Here is a 25,312-nt window from a genome sequence, read left to right as displayed (position 1 = left end):
TGCTCATTTACATTTGATGCAATTACTATTTTTAGTTAAACATAAGTCTGTTGTTTTCCTATTTAATTTCTGTTTGTACTACCGTATTTCCCCGAAAATAAGACCTAACCAGAAAATAAGCCCTAGCATGATTTTTCAGGACGCTTGTAATAAGCCCCACCCCAAAAATAAGCTCCAGTTACCGTTAGATGTCAGTCAGATGGACGCATTTAGTACGTCCCTTGCAGTACATGATGGATGTATTGAATTATAAAATAATATTAATATATAATTAAATATAAATATTATTTACATGAATACTTAAAATAAATGATAATATAAATTATAATTAAGTATTTGTAAATACCCAAGTGGGCACCTTTGGATGAGAGATAAATGCCTATGTAAACAGATGAACTCGAGACTTATTGCCGAATGACCAATCAGAGTACAGACACAGCGCACGAATAACGTGCGCACTTGATAACGAACGGACGTGGTTGTATCTAATGTGAATCTTCATAATTCAATACATCGTGTGTTGTAACTGACGTACTTACTGCACTCTTGTGAAATAAAGAAATGTTTTCTGAATTTTGGTGCCTGCAATTTTTCATCGCTTTTGTGTGGACCATCATTCTTAACTGTCATCATTTTTGTTGCCAATCTTGTCTCATCTTCAATTAACACTTGGTTTATGGTAGATTTAAAGGAAATAATATTTTGACCCCCAGACAAGATGAGTGCAAAAAGAAAGAGCTATCCCGTCGAGTACAAGCAAGAATCATGGAGGACTCCCAGGGCAAGACTCTTTCGGCTTTCTGCAAAGAGAAGAAGCTGGATCTCCAAATGGTCCCAAAATGGCGAGCAGAGTACGATAACCTTGGTGAACAGGTGGATGAGGGAAATGCTAACAAGCCTAAGTGTGGATCAAGTCGGCAACCATTATTTCCTGAGCTGGAAAACATCATCTGTGAATGGATTGCTGACAGGAGAGCAAAGGCTTTGGTTGTGCACAGGGCTGATATTTAAGCATTTGCCCTTGCAATGGCACCACAGTTAGAAATATTCCCAGAAGAATTCAACGCATCACAACACTGGCTAGATGGCTTCCTTCAGCGATATGAACTGTCTCTAAGATCGACACCACTGTTCAAGCTGGAAGATACTGAAGTTATTAAACGTGCACTTACATTGCATTCAAGTCCTTTGTTGATGGCATCAACTTTTCTAAATACCAACTCTCCAACATGATTGCTATGGATGAAACTGCAGTGTTTATGGGCCAAGGATCTCAAACGACAATTGATCAGAGGGGAGCCTCATCAATCTACATTCCCTCCACTGGTTATGAAAAGTGTGTGTGTTATGTGTATTTTGGCAGTTCGTCTGGATGGAAAGAGAGCCCCACCTCTAATCATCACTAAGGTCAAGAAAGATAAGGTTGAACGTGTTTCAGGCATTTATGTTCTTGAAACCGAAAAAGCCTGGTGCGCACAAGCAGTTATAAGGAAGTGCGTCAATTTAATGCTCCCACTTGTTTTGCGAGGTGGCCAGAGGTCTGCTAGTCTGGGATTCAGCCAGCACTCACTGCACTAAAGACATGAACTTCCTTGCAGAGAGAAGAATAGATCAAATAATGATTCCCGCAGGAATGACTGCCTATCTTCAGACTCTTGGTATTCAATAAACAAGCCATTCAAGGACCATTTGCGCATGGAAATCAATGACTACATTGAAAATAGAATGGAGAGAAATCAGCGTGGAAACTTTGTGAAGCCTCGCCTGCAAGAGGTCGTGACTTGGGTGAAGAATTCAGGGGATAAAATCACTGACAGCTGTGTTGCCAATGCACTATGAGCAGACTACATGGACAAGAAGCGCTCATTCAAGGAGAGCTCTATTGCTGCACATGAGAGATTGGGGCCAATGGTTCTACAGGAAATGGAGTCACAAGAAATTCAGCTGGAATTAGAGGTCTTAAGAGTTATGATGATGTTCCAGAAGAAGATGACATGACTGTATTTGAATAAATGTAGATTTTTGTACATGAATAAATGTAGGTTGTTGTACTTGAATAAATATAGATTGTTGTACATGAAAAAATAAGACATCCCTGAAAATAAGCCCTAATACGTCTTTTGGAGCAAAAATTAATATAAGACCCGGTCTTATTTTCGGGGAAATACAGTATCTCTTCCTTTATTCATCATTCTTGCCAACTATGAATTAGTCAAATGTTTACTGTTATCATTTTTAATATAGACTTTATTATTATTTAGCTATGGGTAGGCCAACAGATCAGGTAACAACCGCCGTTGAAAAGATAGTTTGTTATACTCACAGATCCCAAGAGAAGTGGGCATAGGGGGCCACGTGGGGAAGCAGTGGTGTCAGTCACGAGACAGAGGAATCAAAGGAAATACATGGGCAAGAGCCTTTATTGTGGTTTCTATGGGGAGGAACAGGTGAGACAGGATAAGCAAGTTTAGGATTAGCTAGTTTCAGCAGGCTCTGGAGTATAGGGGCTATCCTTCGTTGTCTGGTACTTGGCCCTTCAGTGATGAGCGCAGGGGATAGGAGGCCCAGAGTGTGAGGTCATTGGAGATACGGGCTCTGGATTGGTGGTTTGTATATGTAAGACGTGCTTGTTTATTATCTGTAGGAATTAGCTATATCTGGGAGTAGCAGGCCTTTTTTGTTAAGAAGGCCCCAGATGTCAAAGCATCAAATTACGGCATACAAAAAGGCATGAGTGATATATACAGAGGTGCCCCCAAAAATGTATACACATTTTAAGAAAGGAAAAAACTATTAAAATTATGCTGAAGGGTAACCACTTTGAGCACCTCTTGTAATTGCAGAAGTCAAACGTGACATGTATTCATATTTTGTTATCGGTATATATTGAGTATTACAATTTTGATACAGGTTTTTTCCTTAAAATGTATATACATGTTTTTGGTATCCTCTGTATATATTTTTCCTCTATTAACTTTTCGATTATGTATTTTTATTTTTTTGTTGCCATAGAGATTATAATATATATTCCTGATTTATTATAGTTAAATTAGCACTTTTACCACATCTCAATGTAAAAACCCTTATAGTATTTCAACTGCCTTCCTCCTGTTTGTGCAATTTTTCTTATATATTTTTTAAAAATCTCTCTGATATTCTCCATTGAGTATTTGTATACTGTTATTCTCTGAAGGAGTCTAGTCTCTAAAGCCTTGCCTGCATATGTTGCTCTCCAATAGTTTCATACAATTGTTTTACATACATTGCCTGCTTTGTAGTTATTTTGGCTTCAGGGATAATCTAACACAAGCATCGTGGCAGGAATTAGTATTGAAATTTCCCTTGGTTAATATTATTTGCACTCGCATGGACTTTTTACATATCCTTCTGTAAAACATGGGTTTTTGGAGCATTTGGTCTTTCATCATTAATATTGAAAAGTACAGAATTTCAGTAGGTTTTCTCTCTTCTTTAGACCTTCCCATATGATCTGTCCAGCGGTGGAAGTAATATTGTCCTTTTCCTTTTATTAAATGGACTGAATTAAATCACATATTGGCAAAATATCAGTGATTTAAAGTTTTTAAATGAAACTATAAAATTGTATTATCCCAAAGCCAGAACTTGTCAGTAGTCTTTGTTGAAATGTATGACTGAAATGGGTACGTTTCAGTTAAGGTTGTAATGGAAACTGAGGATGTGATCAAAGAAAAGGTAAAAAGGAAAGACAAGGGAGCCTCCTACACCATACTAAGAAATGTGGGCCCTATTCTGAAGCCTTGAGAGAGCCACTGAAGTGCAACAGAAATACTGTATTTCCATTTGTAATATAGAAAGTTTATTTTTGTAGCAGTGTGGAGGAAAGATTGCATATACCAAAAATCAAAGAAGGGAGGCTGAGTATGAAGCTTTTCTAATTATTCAGGAAAGAAATGCTGAGAGCTTAAACTAGATATTGTCAGTGAGGGTGCAGAATACACATTTTAGAATTAAAATTTAAATTGATAAACTCAAGAGAACTTCTTTTTTAACAGGTAAGAAGGTGTGCATTGTAGTTCCTCACCTGTGGAAAAGAATTTGGGGGAGAAGCGGGTGATTCTCTAATGCTTAGACCTCCTCATGCAATAGTTTCTGGGGTTGTCCTACCCAGGCTGGATTATTTCAGAGAACTGTGATTGATTGGGAGAGAAAGTCTCATAATCTCAGAAGTAAGGATCTAAGGGAGCAACAAAAGCAAATTAGTATAAGCTAGTTACCAGGAGCTGTCGCTGGAGAGACCTGGTGATTAAACACAATGTGCGATCCTGGATTGGAAAAAAATTCCTATAAAGAACATTACTAACATAGTTGGTAAAACTTGAATATGGACTATATATGCACTGGATAACAGTATTATATCAATGCTTAATTTCCTAAATTTGACAATTGTACTGAGGTTCATTCAAGAGAATGTTCTTATTCTCTGGAACTATATGAAGTAGTACTTTGGAACCAAGGCTGAGAAGTGTACTCTCAAATCCTCTTCAGTAATAAAATAATGATAATGTAATGATAACAATATGTATATTTAGATAGACAGTTTAAAAGCAAATGTAGCAAAATGTTAATGAAGAAGATTTCTCTATAGTAGGGGCCAGGAAACTACAGCCCAAGGGCTTATTAATCCAGCCTGTGAACTATTGTTGCTCAGCTTCCAAACTAAGAATGGTTTTTACATTGAAAAAATAATGTGCAATAAAAAAGAAGGATATGTATTTGGCCCACAAAGCCTAAAATATTTAATATATCGCTCTTTATAGAAAAAGTTTGTGACTTTTGACAAGGCATAAAGGTTCACTGTGCTATGCCAACTTTGCTGTACGTTTGACAGATTTGTATAATAAAACAAGGGTGGAAACAAAAAAGCTGACTTAGGAAGTCAAGAAACCTAGGTTCAGGTTAGGACAATCCCAGGAGCCACTGCATGAAAGCTTAGAGGAGTCAGGCAACTGCTCTGAGCGGTGTTTTCTGTTAATTGTCTTGATGTCTAGGAAGCATGCACCTTGTAGATGAGTCAAGTTTGAATGTAGCCCAGAATTGAATATTTTTGCTGTAATTCCATTTCTAGGTCACTAACCTTCATATTTTGTGGTATCAGACAAATCCATGTGGAGTGTATGTGTCTACATGTTGCATACGTGAGTGTGTGCACATGAATGAGTGCTTTTCTTCTTGTGTCCTCTCACCAGGACAGGGCTAAAGGTACAGTGTCTGTCTATAGAGTATACAAGAGGAAGGACACTTGTCACATTTTTTTAGATGATTGAAAATAGTTCGTATAATGTATTTCTGAATTTTCATTAATAGGGAACGAGGATCACCCTAAATTTAAAAATACTCTAATTGAGCCAGTTCTGGTGGCTGTCTCATCAGCCAAGCTAATCAAGGACTAGTATCGTAAGTATTTGAAACCAAACCAGAGTTAGATGTCCAAAAGAACCACTATCTCTAGATTGCCAGGAAAATAAAAATTCTTTTAGTTTCCAGTACTTAATTAGAACCAATATGATGTCAACAGGTGGGCCACAGAACACTGGCCTGGGAATCAGGTAGTGCCAACAAATGTGGCAGAACACATATGATCCCAGTGAAGTCATTTATTTATGTTACAAAAGCTTCTTTCTTCATTTTTAAAAATGAGATGAATACTAATTTGTATTCTTTTAGGGACTTGGCAAGTTTTATATTTTCAATGGTTATAGCAAATATTTTAGTGTTGTAAGGAAAAAATAAATACACAAAAGAAATGTAGAAAGACCATTTACATATAATTAATTGATATTAATTGACTTCAAATCATTCGTATTACTGTGTTTCCCTGAAAATAAGACCTAGCCGACCATCAGATCTAATGTGTCTTTTGGAGCAAAAATTAATATAAGACCTGGTCTTATTTTCCTATAATATAAGACCGGCTATAATATATAATATATAATATAATATAATATAATATAATATAATATAATATAATATTAATATAACATAGGGCTGGGTCATATATTAATTTTTGCTCCAAAAGACGCATTAGAGCTGATGATCTGGCTAGGTCTTATTTTCGGGGAAACACGGTAGTTCATTAAAACAATTCCCAAATGGATCTTCATAGACAGTTTCCTGGTTTGAACAAAAATGATTGTATTTGTTTTCTTTCCTACTCCTTTTTTGCTCTTGAAAGAATCAAGTTTGTCTTTGGACCTACAGCCAATTTTATCTTTATTCTTATTTCCGGGCCATGGGTACAATACATGTGGTATTTTACTCTTCTTTAATTACTCATAGCTCCTTTAATTCTGTTGTACGTTGTACATTTTTATGTATACAAACACTTTAAAAAATTTTTTTCTCTCTCCTGTTGTCTTATTCTATTAGAAGAATATTGTATTCTCTTTTCAGTTCATTTGTTAATACTAACCACTTCAAGGAAAATGTAGACATCATGGTTCTTCTCTATATCCTTTATACTACTCTTGTTTTATGTATTGCATCTACATAATTATAAACCCACAATTTAGTATCATAATTTTCACTTTAAACAGTCATATGTATTTTAAAGACTTTTAAGAGCAAGAATAGTTTTTAAATTTATCCACATATTTACCATATTTACTGGGTTGTACACAACATGATTGTTTACTTTGGAAAATCCCAAACAATCTATAAAAGGACTTCCAGAATAGGTGAGTTTAGCAAGGCTGAAGGATATAAGATCAATAAACAAAAATCCATTGTATTTCTATTATGTCAGCAGTGAACAACTAGAATTTCTTATATTCTAAAAGTACTTCTTATAGTACCCCCAAAATGAAATACTGGAGTATAAATCCAACAAAAAAGATGCAAGATTTGTATACTTAAAACGATAAAACACTAATTTTAAAAAATCAAAGAAGACCTAAATAAGGGAAGAGATATATTGCCCTGATGGATTAGAAGACTAAATACTGTCATGCCATCAGTTATCTCGAAATTGATGTACAGATTCAATGCAGTCCCAATCAAAATCCCAACAGGCTTTTAAAAACAGATATTGACAAGCATATTTTAAAATTTTATGGAAAGGCAAAAGAGCTAAAATATACAAAAACAATTTTGAAAAAGAGAACAAATTAAAGAACTCACTATCTGATTTCGAAAACGTACTATAAACCTGTAGTAATTAAGATATTATGATATTGTTGAAAGGACAGATATATAAATAAAACAAAATAAGAGTTCAGACATAGACCCACACAAATATAGCCAATTGATTTTTGACCGGGGTACAGACAATTCAATGAAGAAATTCAGCAAATAGTGCCAGAGCAACTAGACATCCATATGCATAAAAGTAAACTTTGACTCACACCTTACATAAAAACTAATGCAAAGTGGATCATAGTCTAAATGTAAAGCATAATACTATAAAGCTTCTAAGATAAAAATATAGGAGAAAAATCTTTATTACCCTGAATTATGCAGATTTCATAGATAGGATACCAAAAGCATTATCCACAAAAAACAAAGCTTATAAATTGAACTTTATCAAAATTTAAAACTTTTGCTCTCTGAAAGATACAGTTAAGAGAATGAAAAGGAAAGTCACAGGCTGGCAGAAAATGTTTGCAAGTCACATATTTGACAACGAATTTGTATCCAGACCATAAAGAATTCTCAAAACTCAAAAATAAGAATTGAGCAAAAGGTCTAACTAAACACATCACACACACACAGACCCAAAATACAGTTGGTCAATAAAAATATGAAAAGATGTTCAACATTAGTAGTCCTCTAGGGAATTACAAATTAAGACCACAATGAGATATCACTACACCCCTATTAGAATGGCTGAAAAATAAAGATGAGAAGAAGGAAATAGAGGCAGTATTAAGTGCTAGTGAGTTGTGTGGAGCAATTGCAAATCTCATGCAAAATGGTCTTGTCACTGTGGAAAACAGTTTGGCAGTTTTTTAATTAAAGTTAAATATACCATTATATGACCCAGCATTCCCACTCCTAGATATTAATCCAAGAGAAATGAAAACTCAAGTTCACACAAAAACCTATTTGTAAACATTGATGGTAATTTTATTCATAATTGCCAAAAATTTTGATTTACTTCAATGTGTACACCACAAAGTGAATTTTACCTAAATTCATTTAAATGTTCATTAAAGAAAAAAGCTATGATATAGGGGAAAACCAAATGGAATACAGACTGTAACAAATGAACATAACTGTATTATAAATAACATAAACACAGAGAAGTGGATGGGAAGGAAAAGAACTAATCTTAAGTTATTTTGGAAACAATATTTTGGCTCAATATTCTTAAGGCTAAAGACAAAAGGAACTCTAGTTACTTTGTTTCTCACAGGGATATGGTTTAGCAGTTTGAAACTACTGTATATATGTAGGTTTAAGTAAATAAGTAAATGTAGTGTAGATTATAAGAACCAGTTTTCTTCCGGTCCAAGAAAGAAGCAATTTCCTTATTTGTATGCAAGGAAAGGGAGAAGGCTAGAAATAACCCTGTGGTGATGGACTGGAATTGGAAGTTTCAGCAGGAACGTCTCTCTCTCTCTCTCTCTGTCTCTGTCTGTCTCTCTGGGGGGCTCTCTCTCTCTCTCTCTCTCTCTCTCTCTCTCTCTCTCTCTCTCTCACACACACACACACAGAAATACACATATATAACAAGAATAAAAATTCCTTATATTAAATATAGAAGTAGTAAGGGAAATAATTATTGCAGCTGAGCTCCATTGATAGAAATATGGAATCAGGGAAGGTAAGAAAGAACCCTTATGGGATTGGATAGGAATTGGAGGTATTAATATGAACTAATTAATTAGCTCTATCTTCCACAAGACTCTAGTTCATAGGTGTCCAAACTGCGGCCCTTGGGCCAACTGCGGCCCACAATCCATTTTTAATTGGCCCGCAGCAAATTCCAAAAATGTATTTAGTTTACTTAAATAAACCAGGTGAGGCAATACGTACTTCACCTTGAGTGAGTGGCCCGGCTGTTTATGTATTTTACCGCATATGGCCCTTGGTGAAAAACGTTGAAAAAAGTTTGGACACCCCTGTTCTAGTTGCAATAAGCATGCTGACACTCTGGTAGCAATAAGCATACTTAGTGCTCAGATCTTGAATTCCTCACTAAAAAGAACAAGAGCTCCTTGGAGGAATGGCTCATTCTATTGTGGGGGCAGGGAACATAAAAAGATAAGCCTTAGAACATCTTGTGACAGAAAGTTAAAAAATGCTTTAAAAAAAAAAAAGATGGGGTCTGTCAATGGACACTGGAGCCAGCTTGAAGAGGCTCCCACTGGCTAAATGTGGAACAATTTGAGCCTCAGTATAAAGATAGTAATGGATTATAAGCCATCAAATAAAATAGGAATCCTGAATGAGGGAGGGATGGATGAAAAGGGAGGCCTCTTCTTTAGAATGCTGACTGATAAATGGTAGTTTTGGAAAATATCAGCATTTTGTAATCATAGAAAATTGTCTGGGGCTAGAATCTTAAATGGTTGCTAAATCCAGGGGGAAAGTTTGATGAGCAGGATGTTTACATCATTTAAAAGTATCTCTCCACAGATTGCTTCTTAGATACAACATAGGCGACAGTAACTATACACATATATATTGGAAAGAAACAGGTAGCAACCTTGAGTAGGTGATGAAAATTAGTAACACCAATGCGGAACAGACAGACATTGTATACCTCCAGATATGATACCCTGAAAAGGACACAATGTCACTCTCGTAGTATTTTGTCCAGGGATGTATACAACCAGAATCTAATCTTGAAGGAATGTCAGACAAGTACAAATTTAGTAGCATTCTATAAAATTCCATGGTGTATTCTTTAAAACTGCCAGTATAGTGAAAGACAAAGAAAGGTTAAAGAATTGTTCTAGATTAGAGGAGACTAATGAGACATGATAAGTAAGCACAATAAGTGATCCTGAAGGGAGGAATAAACATATTTGTTGACATTAAATATTTTTATTTTTTCGTTTTTTAGACAGGATAAGCAAAATTCATGTCTCCTTTTAATTTGATCACTTAATTTTAATTTACTACTACTAATAAGTTTGGACTTTAATAAATTATAGTCACTTTTAAATTTAACTTACTATTTAAAAACAGTTTTAGATTTGTAGATTTTATAATAGTAAAAAGTTTTCTCCCCATAATCTTCACCCAGCTCCCGTAATGGTAACATGTTACATAACCATGATACATTTATCAAGACTAAGAAATCAACACTGATACAATACTACTAACTAAACTTTATTCAGACTTTCCCAGTTTTTTCACTGTCTTTTTCTGTTCTCAAATCTAATCCAGGATACATTTAGTATGCCCATTTTTAAATCAAGCTTTATCTTAGTTAGGCTAATTAAAAGTGTAGCTGTTTAATGCAAAACAATGAAACTGGACCCTTAGCTCATACCATATAGAAAAATTAACTTAAAATGAATCAAAGACCTAAATGTAACCGTTAAAACCGTAAAACTCTTAGAAGAAAACATAGAGCTAAATCTGAATGCCTTCGTTTTGGCAAAGGATTCTTAGATATGATACCAAAAGCACGTGCAGCAACAAGAAATAGATAAATTAGACTTAATCAAAATTAGAAATTTCTGTGCTTCAAAACAGTGAAAAGACAACCCATAGAACAGGAAAAAATACTTATAAATCATGTATCTGGTAAGGAACTTGTGTCTTGAATATATAAAGAAGTCTTACAACTCAATAATAAAAAAGACAACACAATTTAAAAATGGGCAAAGGATCTAAATTGGCATTTCTCCAGAGAAGATGTACAAATGACCAAGAAGCACATGAAAAGATACTCCACTTCATTAGTCATGAATCTTGAAAACACTGTGCTAAGGGAAAGAAGCCAATCACAAAAGACCACATATTGTATGCTTCCATTTATGTGAAATGTCCAGAATGGGCAAATCTCTAAAGAGATACCAAGTGGATTAGTTGTTGCTTAGGGCTGACGGGGTGGGGAAAATGGATAGGAGGGTGATAGCTGAAGGATATGGTTGTTTGTTTTTATTTTTTTAACGGAGAAAAAATTTTATTGTGGTAAAATACATATAATATAAAATTTACCATTTTAATCATTTTTAAATGAGGAATTTGGAGTTTCTTTTTGAAGTGATGTAAGTTCTAAAATTGACTGTAGTCGTGGTTGCATATATCTGTGAATATACTAAAAGCCATTGAACTGTACACATTGAAATGGGTGAATTTTATGGTATGTAAATCATATTTCTATGAAGTTGTTATAAAAGAATATAGCTGTTTAAAACCTACTGATTAAAATCAAGGGGCTCACAGAAAGATAACCAGAGAACATTTTGGAAAAATAAATTCATATTCAAGCAAGACTTACATGGATAGATCCACTTCACCCTTTACAATAAGTGGTGCAAATTTCCGTTAACCAATCCACTAGTAATTGAAATTGGAATGTTATTAGATGTTCCCAGAACCCACTTAATAGAGTCGTTTTTTCTTAAGCAACTCTAGTGCGGTATTAATTTATGTATATAATATATGCTGTCTTTATTTTTTTAACAAGTTTTTTGAAGCATAAATTACATACATTAAGTTCCCCAATTTCAAGGGTGCATTTCATTGATTTTTAGTAAATATGAGTTTTGCAGTCATCACCATAATCTAATTTTAGAACATTTTATCTTTGGGAATTCATTAAAGTCTGAACTGAACATGAGTTCTTTCTACAGATGATTTGAGTTGGTTCTGACCCTTTTACTGAACTCATTTTAAATATTTTCAGCTGTTCTCTGGTGCCTTTTTAATATAAATTAATCCTTTTTTTAAACACATAATGAGACTTTGGCTCTTGTTTCCCAAATTGTTAACTATTATGTTTCTGTTATATTTTTAATACATTTTTTTTTTCCAGAATTTCCACAAGTCGTAAATAATACTTGTGATAGTATTTTAGCAGTCTTGTCTTAATCCTGATTAGGAGTTGTTTACATTAGGCATGATTTATCATGTTGAGGAATTACATTTCTAATTGGGGTTTTTAAGAGTTTGGCCTTGCCTATAATTGAATACACTTAGAGTAGGGATCTTCCTATATTTTCACCTTATATTATATTATGTTATATTGTTATATATATTAATTATATTATTTCGTATCATATCCGCCCCTTTGACTTTTTTAAAAATGTGGTGAACTATTAAATGTTTTCCTAGTATCAAAATCTTTTGCAGTTCTATGATTATAGTATGTTTTATCCAAATGAGAGTTTCTTTTAATGCCCTGTAATATTGGGTTTTTAAATTTTATTTAGAATTCTCTTGTGTGTATTTAAAAATGAAATTGGTACCTAACTATCTATTTTGTGCTGTTTGTGAAATTTTAGTTATTGGTTATACTGGCTTCATAAATTTAAGGGCATAGCTTTCTTGTTTCTCTTATGTCCTGGAAAATTCCCCTGGTGAAACTATTTTCCACTCAAGATTATTTTAAAGATAATTTATTGGTATTCTTTTCAGTCTGCCACCATTGCTTGTTTTACTCACATTTTCTTCTTTAGATCAGTTTTGATAATTTATTCTTTCCTAGAAAATTGTTCATTGCATTGAGATTTCAAAATTTATTACCATAGACTTGTATATACTAGTCTTATTTTGTCTCTTTGTTTATAGTACTATTCAAATTTCTATATTTTCCTCTTAACAAGATTATTCAAAAATAAGCCTACTTTTTTTTTCTTTCCAAAGTACCAGCTCTTGGATAATTTGATAATATAGTTACTATTTTTTTAATGTTCTTTAAAAACAGTGTTGATGTCCTTTTTGACATGGTAGCTTATAAATGCTTTTATTCTCAGAGAAATGATTGCGCAGATTTACAATGATGTTGTTTTTTTAGGCACGAGACGTGCGTACCAATGAAGTGGTGGCTATCAAGAAAATGTCTTATAGTGGAAAGCAGTCTACTGAGGTAGGTGTGAAAAATTTTTTTTATATATATATATATATATACATATTCTTAAAAGTATGTTAGAGAAAGACATACTATTTTTAATTGGGAATAGGTGGGAATTTTTCAAAAAAGTATAACATACATAAAGAAACGTGTACAAATATTAAGTGTATATCTCAGTGAAATTTCTTTCACATACTGAATGTACCCATTTAACTTATACCTAGAGCCATAAACAGAGCATTACTGGTATCCCAAAAACGTCCCAACTTGTGCCCCCTGCTTTTAATTTTTTAAATTGTGTTTTAATATACTGCTTTATTATAGATTATCAGTTTCTAAAATAGTAAACTAAGATGTATTTGACAGTAAATATATTGGATATAATTTTTTAATGGTTTAGAGATTGTTTAAGCACTGTTTTAAGCAAAATTTAAACAAGAGGCAGTATATATCTATCTAGTCTGAAAAACAGGCAGTGTATAATAATCTGAAAAACCAAAATATAAAATTATTGATACTATGTTGAGTATACTTTAGTTTGCTAATATTCTGATTAGTTCTTTTGAAATTATATTTATTCCATTTAATTGCATGAATTTATTTTATAAAATGTAGTCTACTTTCTAAATCTAGGATCTGTCCATCTTTAATTTATTTTAAAACATTTATTTTTTTTAATTATGATGGACAAATAATTTTTTATTCATTTTTTAAAACTGGGGAACAGTGTGTTTTTCCAAGGCCCATCAGCTTCAAGTCAAGTCACTGTCCTTCAGTCTAGTTGTGGAGGGCGCAGCTCAGCTCCAAGTCCAGTTGCTGTTTTCAATCTTTAGTTGCAGGGGGCGCAGCCCACCATCCCATGCGGGAATTGAACTGGCAACCTTGTTGTTGAGAGCTCACGCTCCAACCAACTGAGCCATCCAGCCACCCCCAAAATTTTAATTATTTTTAACTGTGATAAAATACATAATACAAAATTTACCGTCTAAACTATTTTTAAGTATACAGTTCATTAAGGACATTCACATTGCTGTACAGCCATCACCACCATTCATCTCCAGAAATCTTTTCATCTTGCAAAATTGAAACTCTATACCCATTAAACAGTAATTCCCCATTCCCTCCTCCTCCCAGCCCCTGGAAATTACCATTCTACTTTCTGTCTCTATGAATTTTACTATAGGTTAACTCACTTAAGTGAAATAATGCAGTGTTTGTCCTTTTGTGACTGGCTTATTTCACTTGACATAATGTTCTCAAAGCTCATTCATGTTTTAGTATGTGTCAGAATTTCCTTTTTAATGATGAATAATATTTGTGTGTGTGTGTGTGTGTGTATAAAACATCACATTTTGGGGCCGGCCCAGTGGCTCAGGCGGTTAGAGCTCCATGCTCCTAACTCTGAAGGCTGCCGGTTCGATTCCCACATGGGCCAGTGGGCTCTCAACCACAAGGTTGCCAGTTCAATTCCTCGAGTCCCACAAGGGATGGTAGGCAGTGCCCCCTGCAACTAAGATTGAACACGGCACCTTGAGCTGAGCTGCCTCCCAAATGGCTCAGTTGGTTGGAGTGCATCCTCTCAACCACAAGGTTGCCGGTTCGACTCCCACAAGGGATGGTGGGCTGTGCCCCCTGCAACTAGCAACGGCAACTGGACCTGGAGCTGAGCTGCGCCCTCCACAACTAAGACTGAAAGGACAACAACTTGAAGCTGAACGGCACCCTCCACAACTAAGATTGAAAGGACAACAACTTGACTTGGAAAAAAGAAGTCCTGGAAGTACACACTGTTCCCCAATAAAGTCCTGTTCCCCTTCCCCAATAAAATCATTAAAAAAACAAAACAACAACAACAAAAAAAATCACATTTTGTTTATCCATTCATTCATCTGTCAATGGACACTTAAGTTACTTTACCCCTTGGTTATTGTGAATAATGCAGCTATGAACATGGATATACAAATATTTCTTTGAATCCCTGCTTTCAATACTTTTGGTTTTATGCCTAGAGATTGAATTACTAAATCAGTCTTTAATTTCAAGTTTCCTCTTATTTTATTCATTATTCTATAGCACAACTTTAGAACTAGTTTTCACAGGCAGACTTGTGCTGTGTTGGAGTCTGGTCAGTCACACATAAAACGAAAAGTTTCAATTAGGGCATCATCTTTTCACATCTAATATTAGTGTTCTTCATGAAAGTTTTTTTACGTTGAAGAATACAGGTTTTTGTTTTGTTCTGTTTTGAGTTTGCCTCCCAGAGCATTCAAATTTGAAACTTAAAGCTCATGAAACATTTTTTTTTTATTCTGTAATAGTTTTAATTACAAGGAAACACCAAAAGCCCTCATGAAACATTTTCTGTATTTAGCATCTTATATCTTACACATTTTATATAAAACACTGTGAACCTATTTTGCTGTATTTTGTTGAAGGCTTGTGAAATAACATAGGAGATATATGATCTTAAATTCTAGTACAAAATGTTTCTTAAAGTTTTCTATTATGCTAGTTTTCCTGCCTTTACCAACTCAGTGGTAAAGTTAGAAAAAACTAAAACAAGAACAAAAAACATTCCTGCTTCTCATCCCATACCTACTAAGCCTATAGACTCAAGTTCCTGTATTTTTAGAGTTCCCTGGTTGCTTAAGAGTAGTAACTATGTTTAGGATATGGCCTAAGTATATTGTTTATGGCCAATGCTTTATCTGCGTGGCCTGGTAGGTGTCAGTGAGCAATGCTCTTAGTAAAATATATAGGAAAATGTTTTCATACTATTTGTTTTTTTCTATGAACTTTCCTACTGTGTTTCCCCAAAAATAAGACCTAGCCGGACCATCAGCTGTAGGGCATCTTTTGGAATAAAAATTAATATAAGACCCGGTCTTATATAAGGCCTGGTTTTATGTTATATGAAAATAAGACCGGCTCTTATATTAATTTTTGCTCCAAAAGATGACTGAGAGCTGATGGTCCAGCTAAGTCTTGTTTTCGGGGAAACACGGTATGTAATAACTAATTGTTCATTACCATTTTAGAAAGTGTGCATTTATGAATTTATGTCTCAAGAGTAGTTATTTGAATTTAAAAAACAAGCAAAACCTTAACATGTGGTAGAAGATAGAGGCCAAAAACACAGTATGTGAACTTTACGGTACATAAGTTATATGTCACTAGAGCTGTAAATACAAAAGGAAGTTGAATTTTGAAGATTACTAAATATGGTATATAGTTTTCACCAGCATATGTAGTGTATGGTTGTAAAATTTTAATAACTCATGATAAATTTTATGAAATTAAAATTTGCCCTACCTTGAATGAAATAATTTTATAAATTATGTAATTGAGTTGTAAACTATATGAATGTAATTTCTTTTAAATGTATTATTTTGACATTTAATCTAAATGCTACAAATAAAACAAAGTTGTACGTTCTCATTAAACCTTAATCTAGTAATTACTTTTTTTCTTATATAAATTTCTAAGGAAAAGCAGCTGTGCATAATTCTTTCCTTTATTCCCCTCCCCCCCCCACAGAAATGGCAGGATATTATTAAGGAAGTCAAGTTTCTACAAAGAATAAAACATCCCAATAGTATAGAATACAAAGGCTGCTATTTACGTGAGCACACAGCATGGGTAGGTATTTGCTCTCCCCTTGCTGTAATTTTAGTTGGTTTTGGCATAGAATTAATTATTTTAAGAATGTCTCAAAATGGTCGTGTGAAGCTTGCAAAAACACCTTGAAATGTTATTTCGTACTAAGAAAGGAAGAGCAGCTTTTCCTAGAACTCCTAGGCAATAAGAGATAATACAGTTTTTGCAAGTTTACTAGGGATTTAGCTGACCTTTATGTATGTGCATGGTAAAATGTTCTCTGACGTTTTTTAGTTATTTGTCAAACTACTAAATGGTTTAGCAAACATTGTGAAAACAATTCTATTACTCGAGGATAGATGTTATTTTATCTTTTTACATAAATGTATTGTAATCTATTTAACCACAAAGTTTTTGGTGAAGTCTTGGTGAAATCTGAACTGATTATGATTCCTTGGCTGAATAATACTAAAGGTAAAAAATTAATACACTTTATTACAAAAGTGGAGATTAATTTTGCCCTGTTGTTACCACTGAGGTGACAAGGTAGTGATCCTACACTGAATACTATAGGCATAATAACTGTATCTTTTAAGAGAAAGGCTAAATTTTCTTTAAACAGGAATGAGCCCTTATTTTGAATAATTAATAAGCCACAGCTAATTATCATTTTAGTGTACCAAACTTAGATTTGGATTTGTAATGTTTTGTGCATTTTTGTCCTGTTTGATTTTGGTGGTGGTGGTGGTGGTTGTGGTGATGATACTTCTAAACTTGAGGCTGTGATTAAAGAAAAAGCAGTGACAGTGGGCTGGTTACTTCTCTGCTCTCAAATTTCTCCTCTATAAAACAAAGAGACAATAAGGTCTACCTACCTCATAAGGTAGTTGTGAGGATTAAATTAATATATATAAAATTCCTGGTACATAGGAGGTGCTCCATGTTTGCTTGAAATGAAACATTTAAACTGTAACCTAAGCTTTGTACATATAGTTCCATAGGACAGTTTTCTGCTTACTAACAATTGTATTGCTACTGTAGGTTAATAGTAACAATATGTATATTCCTTTATAATTTTAGTAATTATATATGAAATATACATCTTGTACAAGTGATTACATGTTGATATTATAAAAGATTACTATATCATTGTCTTAGCAATTTGTTAACAAATTGCTAAGTAATAAATATTTATTTTTTAACGTAAATGATAACTAGAGTGTGTTTTACTTCAAACTATCTTCTTAATCTCCTTGTTGAATTTATTTTATCTCAAATAGAATGTTTTCAATATGTATTTTAATGCCTTTATATTTTTCTTCCCATATAGCTTGTAATGGAATATTGTTTAGGATCTGCTTCAGATTTATTGGAAGGTAGGTTTCCTTTAGTTATTAAGAAAAAAAAGTATTAGCAAAATAAAATGAGAATTCAGTAAGAGCTTTCTTAAATAATGTAAAAACTTTCCAAAAGAGTAAAAACCTTAGCCTTTTCTAGATTCTCGGCATGCTATGCACTATCCTCACTAACTGTTATGTAGTAGCATCAAATAGGCGAATTTTCTCTCATTATGACTTAAGCATTTTTCTGCATTCTTTGTCATTCAGCTTGATCTGTTCCTTCTGTTCAGAATGAAGATATGTGAGAATAAAGGGAGAACTTCTCTTTTGTTATCTTTATTTTTATAATCACCAAATAATTGTTATATGTTGTTAGTTTAGAAGAAAATCAGCTGTGAGCTATACAGCTAGGCACAACTGTATACTAGTTATAATGTTCAATACTCTTGTTTTATCTTGGGAAGCAAATCCCTTCTTGCTAAATGTGTTTAAAATTGCCCCATATATTAGATATGTATATTTATTTTTTAAAACAAAAATGTTCTATGTAATAATTACTTTCAAATAAATTCTTATTTTAAGTTCACAAAAAGCCATTACAAGAAGTGGAAATAGCAGCAATTACACATGGTGCTCTCCAGGGATTAGCCTACTTACATTCTCATACCATGATCCATAGGTAAGCACTTCGAAATTTATCATATATTAACAAGCAAATAGCTTGTTGCATTTTTCAACACTGGAACTCATTAACCCTTAAATTTTCGTTGGTTATAGCCAAATAAAAGCATTTCAGTATCTTATAAACTCCTACTTTTTAGATTGTCCATGCTTTAAAAAGAACATACTAGTATATTTGGTCTCTTTGTTCTGGATAATTTTTATCTTTGTCTACACATGCTGCTGGGCTTTCTGAAGTATGTGCATTTTATTTGGGGTAGAAATTTATAAAATTATTTAATTTGCAAAAGGGAAAGGACATTAGGGATTATGTAGTCTTTTTTTTTAATTTTACAGATGAAGAAACTGATGCCCCAACTTGTGACCAATTTCCTAACGTTCACAAAGCCAGATAGATTAGACTAAAACTAAACCAAATCTTTTGTCTTCCTGGTAACTCATATGCCAGATTAGTTCCATTGATTCCATGACATGGGCATATAAAAGCTACTTAAGACTCTTTATACTTTTGAGTATTAATCCTTGATAATGAATAGAAACTTTACGATTATATCATTTTATGATAATTTTTAGCATTGGTACTGGTTTTGCCTGTTTTAGAAGGAAATTAACATTTTTGATTATATACGTGAACCAGGCAATACATACTGAAACTATATAGTAGAGTTAGTATGAGTTAATAGGTTATCTTTTTTTAGGTAGGATAGTAAAGTCCAAGAGAAACCCACTTGCTAGTAATAAGTAAGTGAATAGAAGAGATGGAATTAGAACCTAAGGTCTTCGTAACTTCAAAGTGCATCTCCAATTTTAGAAGACAAATGGAAGGAAAATAGATTTAGAATGATCTGTTACAATACTACAGTGAGAATCGACAAGTGCTTAGAAATAGTCTTGTTTTGGAAAGGTTTAGTATATTATGGTACCCTTTGGACATACAATCCTATTATATAAAATGTCCGTAATTTTCTTAATTTGTATGGATAGTATGTTTGCTGATTTAGAAAAGTAAGCTTGAAAGTAAATTTGGAATCATTGATATTACATTATCATGTGTGTCAATTTTCATTTCATGTTAAGTTATAAGAATTACGCTAAGCTTTGGAAATGATAAAAATAATCCTTTTTTAAAAATTGGGGGCATATTTGTGACAAGAGGGTATTATGCTAAGTGAAATAAGTCATGCAGAGAAAGACAAATACCATATGGTTTCACTTATGTGGAATCTAAACAAAACAAAAATACTCATAGAAACAGAGACCAAAGGGATGATTACCAGAAGGGAGGGGGTGGGGATGGGTGAAAAGGAGAAGGGGAATATAGTCAATAATATGGGATAAGGTTGCACAGTGACAGATGATTACTAGAATTAGTGGGCTGATCACACTATAAGGTATAAAAATGCTGAATCACCATATTGTATACCTGAAACTAATAGAACTAATGTAAGATTATATACCAACGATACTTAAACTTTATAAAAAACTTAATGAAAAAAAATTGGGGACCTGAATTTCTTTTTGTACATTAAGTGGGGTACTCAGAAATCTTACAATTATGAAGTGGTCAGCTAATTAAATTCTATTTTTAAAACCATTATTTGTACCAATAACAAGAACTTAAATATAGACGGTTTGTTCCAATTACCTATTTTCTATCTCTTGTTTTTACTGCTGTTTTTGTCTTCTTTTTAAGAAAATTGTTCCTGTATATTTATATGAATTCTGTATTTTTTGTTTTCTAATTTGGATCTTAATTCTTACTATTCCAATTAAGAGATTATCCTAGAACTTAATTATTTTGATTTTTCCTTCTCTACTTTACACATTTTTGTTTGATTTTTTAAAAAAATCATATTCAACACAGTCTAATGAAGGAAAAAGAAATAATTTTCTGTGTTCCTTAAACCCAGAGATATCAAAGCAGGAAATATTCTTCTGACAGAACCAGGTCAAGTGAAACTTGCTGACTTTGGATCTGCTTCCATGGCATCTCCTGCCAATTCTTTTGTGGGAACACCATATTGGTAAGAATGGTCCTATCTGGTACTGATCCTCATCATTGAAATAGGCAATGTGTGGTTGTACTTTTTTCAGATGTCTTATCTTTTTCCTGGAAATACAATGCTATTTTGAACATTTTAACTTTAAGCATTATAGTTAATTTCAAATGTAGGTTTAGAGTGCTGCCTTTACATCTCCTGTTTTTTCATTTGTCCCCTGTATTTTCTTTCCTATTATTATCTGTATCATATTTTGGGTGTGGGACTGAAAAAAATTCAATAAAAATTGAAGTGGGGAGAAGACAGAAATGCTAAGTAGAAATCTGTGTTTTCTCTAGGTTTATATTTACTGTGTATCAGTGATCTTCAGACTAAGAATACCTCAAGACTGGTAGCTAATTTGGAGTTTTTTGTTTTGTTTTTAAAACATGGAGATTTTCAAGTTTATATAAACGTTCACAAGAGTATAATGAAGGCTCACATTACCATTCTCTCGTCCCACCCTGTGTACTCCTCTCCCCTTTTTCTCTACCCCCTAAGTTATTTTGAAGCAAATTCTAGACATCATCTAATTTTAACCATAAGTAATTCAATATTAATGTAAACAAAATTGAAGGGAATAATTTTCCAGATCTTCAACTTCTATCCATATGAGTCCTCTTTCTCTGTGTATGCTGAGAGTGGTGTCTTAGGTCCAGTACTCTTTTTTCCCCCCATGTAACTTTCAAATCTCCTTTCTCCTGCTTTATAAAAGAAAGGCTTGTTAGTCATCCTGATATTACATTGATGCATTACTCTGGGGTGTAAAAGCCTCAAAGCTACACCAGAGGGACAATTACAAAATATATAGCGTCTATGAGAAATATTGAGAGTAGGGACACGAACTCTTGGTAAGGCCTTGTGCCTTTCCAGTCATCTCCCTTCCCTTCCTTTTACTCCTTGCTTTTTCTTTCTCCCCAATTATCTTCCCTCCCTTCTTTTTTTCTAGTGTAGAATTCATAACTGAAATGGTTGTTATGGGTACACATTAACATGTTATTTGTATTGAAAAATGAAGTCAGACTTTTTCTGGCAGAAATGATTCTGATTTGACTGATTGATATGACCATGAAGACTAGCTTTGCTAATTAAGTTACATGGCAGTGTATTTGATAAATTGAGCGAATTCTGCAGCTCCTAGTTTTAAATATCTTTAAAGCACATATACAATATACTATATGTGTGTGTATGTATGTGTGTGTGCAGTGCAACTATCCTTGCAACTATTAAATTTATAAAACTTAGATATCAACTCAAAAATGTGCATGGGGATACATATCTTTTAATAAATTCATTGGAGGTAAATGGATTAAAAAATTTTTGAAGACCACTTCTCTAGAACACCAAACATTTTTTTATGTGGACCCTAGTTTAAATAGAGTCCCCTTCCCATGTAAAAAAAAGGGTTCTGTGAGCAAATAATATTTCTTAATGGCGCCCCTCTTTAGAAATTAATGATTCATATTAGATATTAAGAAGATCCTGGAAAGTTTTACAATAAAAAAACAAAACTACTAGTTTAATTTTGTTTAACTTAGTAATTTCCCAAACTTAACTTCAACATCTTAAAGAACACATCGGAAACACCCTGTTATTGACAATTGAAAGTTTATCTTTATTTGTTAATTTGTATATGGTGTATCTGGAACACGGGAAGTAGACACATATTTATGTCTTTACATGCACACATGTATGGGTGCACATACATACACACGGGTACCTGGTGGCAACCTTATTGAAGCGGTCAGCAAGTGTATTAAGTGTCTATCTGTGCTTAACACCAAATGCAAATGAAGTGTAAGGTTAAAGTACCATCAAGTACCATCTTCTAGTTGAAGACATGAATTATTGTTTCATTTTATAACCAAGACACCAGTAAGTTTGATAATTGTCTGATTGTTTTAGTTGTGAGCTGCCCTAGCCACTTTTATCACAGAACATTATTCTTATTTGAAAGAAAAACTGACAAACTATTATTATTCAGTGTTGGTTATTGAGGCAGGTATTTTGTGAAATAAATGGAGTGAACTGGTCACTTCAAGGAAAATAACTGCTGGTATTTAGTGCCAATGATAAAATTCGATCTTTCTAGCAAAAATGAGATTTTTGTAATGGGATCCTGAGACCAAAATGTTTGAGAACCACTGGCCTAAAGGATATACAATATTAGATCTGCAAACTTGAACAAATGCAGAATACACCCCTGCTCTGGGGCATCCTTCCTTTAGGATGCTGTTATATGATCATGACAGATGGTGAGAATGAGTCTCCCACTCTCTGTGCAATGGTAGATATTTACCTTGCAACCTATATTACATTCATTTCCCATTATAAAAATTCTTATGTCTAGATATATATTGTCTGCAATTTACACAGGTGTTCTCCATGTAGATAGATGGTTATTATATTTTTAATGAATAGTATACTTTTTTTTTTAACTGAAATTTAAATGACATTTTATGTTTTAGGATGGCCCCAGAAGTAATTTTAGCCATGGATGAAGGACAGTATGATGGCAAAGTAGATGTATGGTCTCTTGGAATAACATGTATTGAATTAGGTAAGTATTCTTTTTTATTACCATGTAGTAAGTTTTGATCAATATTTTACCTCAATTTCTGTATCAAACTATAGGTTTTCATTTTTTATGTCAGTTACTATGGGGAGCAATAAATTTATTAAATTTTTCACTTTGGTGATCTGGTCATTTATATATATATATAGGGTAGGTATATTTGCTCTGTTAAATTAGGTCTAAAATAATTTTCCACTGTAGTATTAAGTTTGACGTATCTATGTCTAACTTTAATGAGTACTTGTTAAACACCTAGAATATGTCTATAATTACTAGATTTACCATCTATAGAAAGTCTGTAAAGCATTCATGAATTACTTACACCTACCTAGTATACTTATGACCTTGAATTAGGTATGAGAATTAGATGTCAGGCTGCATACCATATTATAGCAGTTTGATTTCATGCACACATTTTATATTGTTGTCCATAAATGGAACTATTCTTGATGCAGTAGACCATCATAACTTGACTAACATTCCCGCTGTAAGTGAGCCAGGTGGGTAATTGAACTGTCACTGTAATTAAAAATGATGACTATCTTCTTGCTCTTGATTCCCTCAAGCTTTCCACCATCAGTCCAATATCCCTTCCTTTTTTTCCATCTTACAAGACTGTTCCATTAAACTTTATTTAAAAGTGGGAAATATTGGGAATACTTATTTGAACCATTTTAGTAGTGACCAAGGATAGAAAATAACATATTAAAAGTAAAATTCATGTGTAATTTTGATAAGTCATTATCAACCAGGGTTTGTCAGTAGTTTTCTAAAACAAGTAGGGCAATTGAGGTAAAATAAAAGTAAAGCTTGCTTATCATTATACAGTACATGAATATTATAATATCCATTATAAGCAGACTGTTTCTATCTTGCATCTAGTATTTTTCCAAAATAATCTTTAAATATTTTTGCTTTTGTTAGAATTCGTATATCATTAACCATTCCCTTCAGGCTTTGTATCATATTTATTTTAAAGTTTGACAACATCGATAAGCAGAGGTTTGGAGATTATTATAATTTCATTCTCTTCTGATCTATTGATCTCAATTTGAGGTTTATAAAATGTTTCTTCCATTTCAAAGTATGTTTAAGTGTCTAAACTCTATTCTTTTACCCTTGATTCTTCTTACTGGTAGATCCTAGTTAATTTCTTAAGAAACCTGGGTATAAATGTAGAGAAGCTGGTTAATGTACTTTGCCGATGGGGTATTTTTACATACTGTGCCCTTGGTGATAGTGAAATTGAATTAATGGTCCTGTTAGATATCACTGGTATATTTTAATATTTACTTGATTAGAAAGTATTAATTGGCTAATTGTACTGCTCAGAAAAAAATGTCTGAACTATGCAATTTTTTGTGAAATGGCTTATTTTTCTAGGCTTTCTAGCTTTTTATTATAGCTCATAAAATGGAATTCCTTCACAGTGAGAGTTTTTAGACTTATAACAAAGCAACCTCACAAGATGTGACTGCCTTTACATAATTTTAAATGAGTAACACAGTAGAGTTTGGCATACACTTGTCATTTTCAACATTTTAAATCTGTCATAATCATTTTTTAAGATTTTACTGACACGTTTTGAATTATGACGTGCTAAGTCAGGAACTATGTTTTAAGACTGATTCTGGTTTCAGGGTAAAACTCTTGAGTAGCACCGTCCAATAAAACTTTCTGCAGTGACAGAAATGTTCTATATAGCATGGCTTTTGAGGACTTCAAATGTTAGTGCAACTGAGGAACTAAATTTTAAATTTTATTTCATTTAAATAAGTTTGCATTTAAATAGTCACATGGGGCGAGTGGATACCCTGTTAGACAATACAGGTCTAGAGGCAAGGTTTTCAATGTAAATTAGATTTGCAGTCTTGGGAAATATATCTATTACATGTTTTTTTAAATAGTTAGGAATAATGAATTAAAGCAAATTATTTCTTTATAGGTAAGAAAACAAGCAAATCAATTGTACTGTCCTTGGTTTTGATAAATGTAGATCTAAATAAATATGACGCACTCATACTTTTGTTATCATAAAGATTGAAATAAATTGTTTATATATTAACAA

At 33.2% G+C, this 25,312-nt stretch overlaps 1 protein-coding gene across 4 annotated transcripts in view; it reads left to right on the top strand.

Annotated features, from left to right (window-relative positions):
* TAOK1 (TAO kinase 1) overlaps nucleotides 1-25,312 on the top strand; it is a 140,244-nt gene that overhangs the window by 62,137 nt on the left and 52,795 nt on the right. For 2 of the 4 annotated variants that reach the window (XM_019739502.3, XM_019739501.3), the window contains 6 exons: nucleotides 12,956-13,027; nucleotides 16,550-16,651; nucleotides 17,940-17,985; nucleotides 18,532-18,628; nucleotides 20,541-20,654; nucleotides 23,138-23,229. In XM_019739502.3, coding sequence (XP_019595061.1) covers nucleotides 12,956-13,027; nucleotides 16,550-16,651; nucleotides 17,940-17,985; nucleotides 18,532-18,628; nucleotides 20,541-20,654; nucleotides 23,138-23,229 — 523 coding nt within the window. Of the gene's footprint in view, nucleotides 1-12,955; nucleotides 13,028-16,549; nucleotides 16,652-17,939; nucleotides 17,986-18,531; nucleotides 18,629-20,540; nucleotides 20,655-23,137; nucleotides 23,230-25,312 lie in introns of those variants that run through there. The other 2 variants (XM_074320800.2, XM_019739505.3) reach the window with 2 other exon arrangements.

Source organism: Rhinolophus sinicus, chromosome 12 (assembly GCF_057876585.1).
Source record: "Rhinolophus sinicus isolate RSI-liver-muscle chromosome 12, RSI-T2T, whole genome shotgun sequence".
In the NCBI taxonomy this organism is placed as follows: Eukaryota; Metazoa; Chordata; class Mammalia; order Chiroptera; family Rhinolophidae; genus Rhinolophus; species Rhinolophus sinicus.
This window is presented reverse-complemented; position numbering and strand designations above follow the sequence as displayed.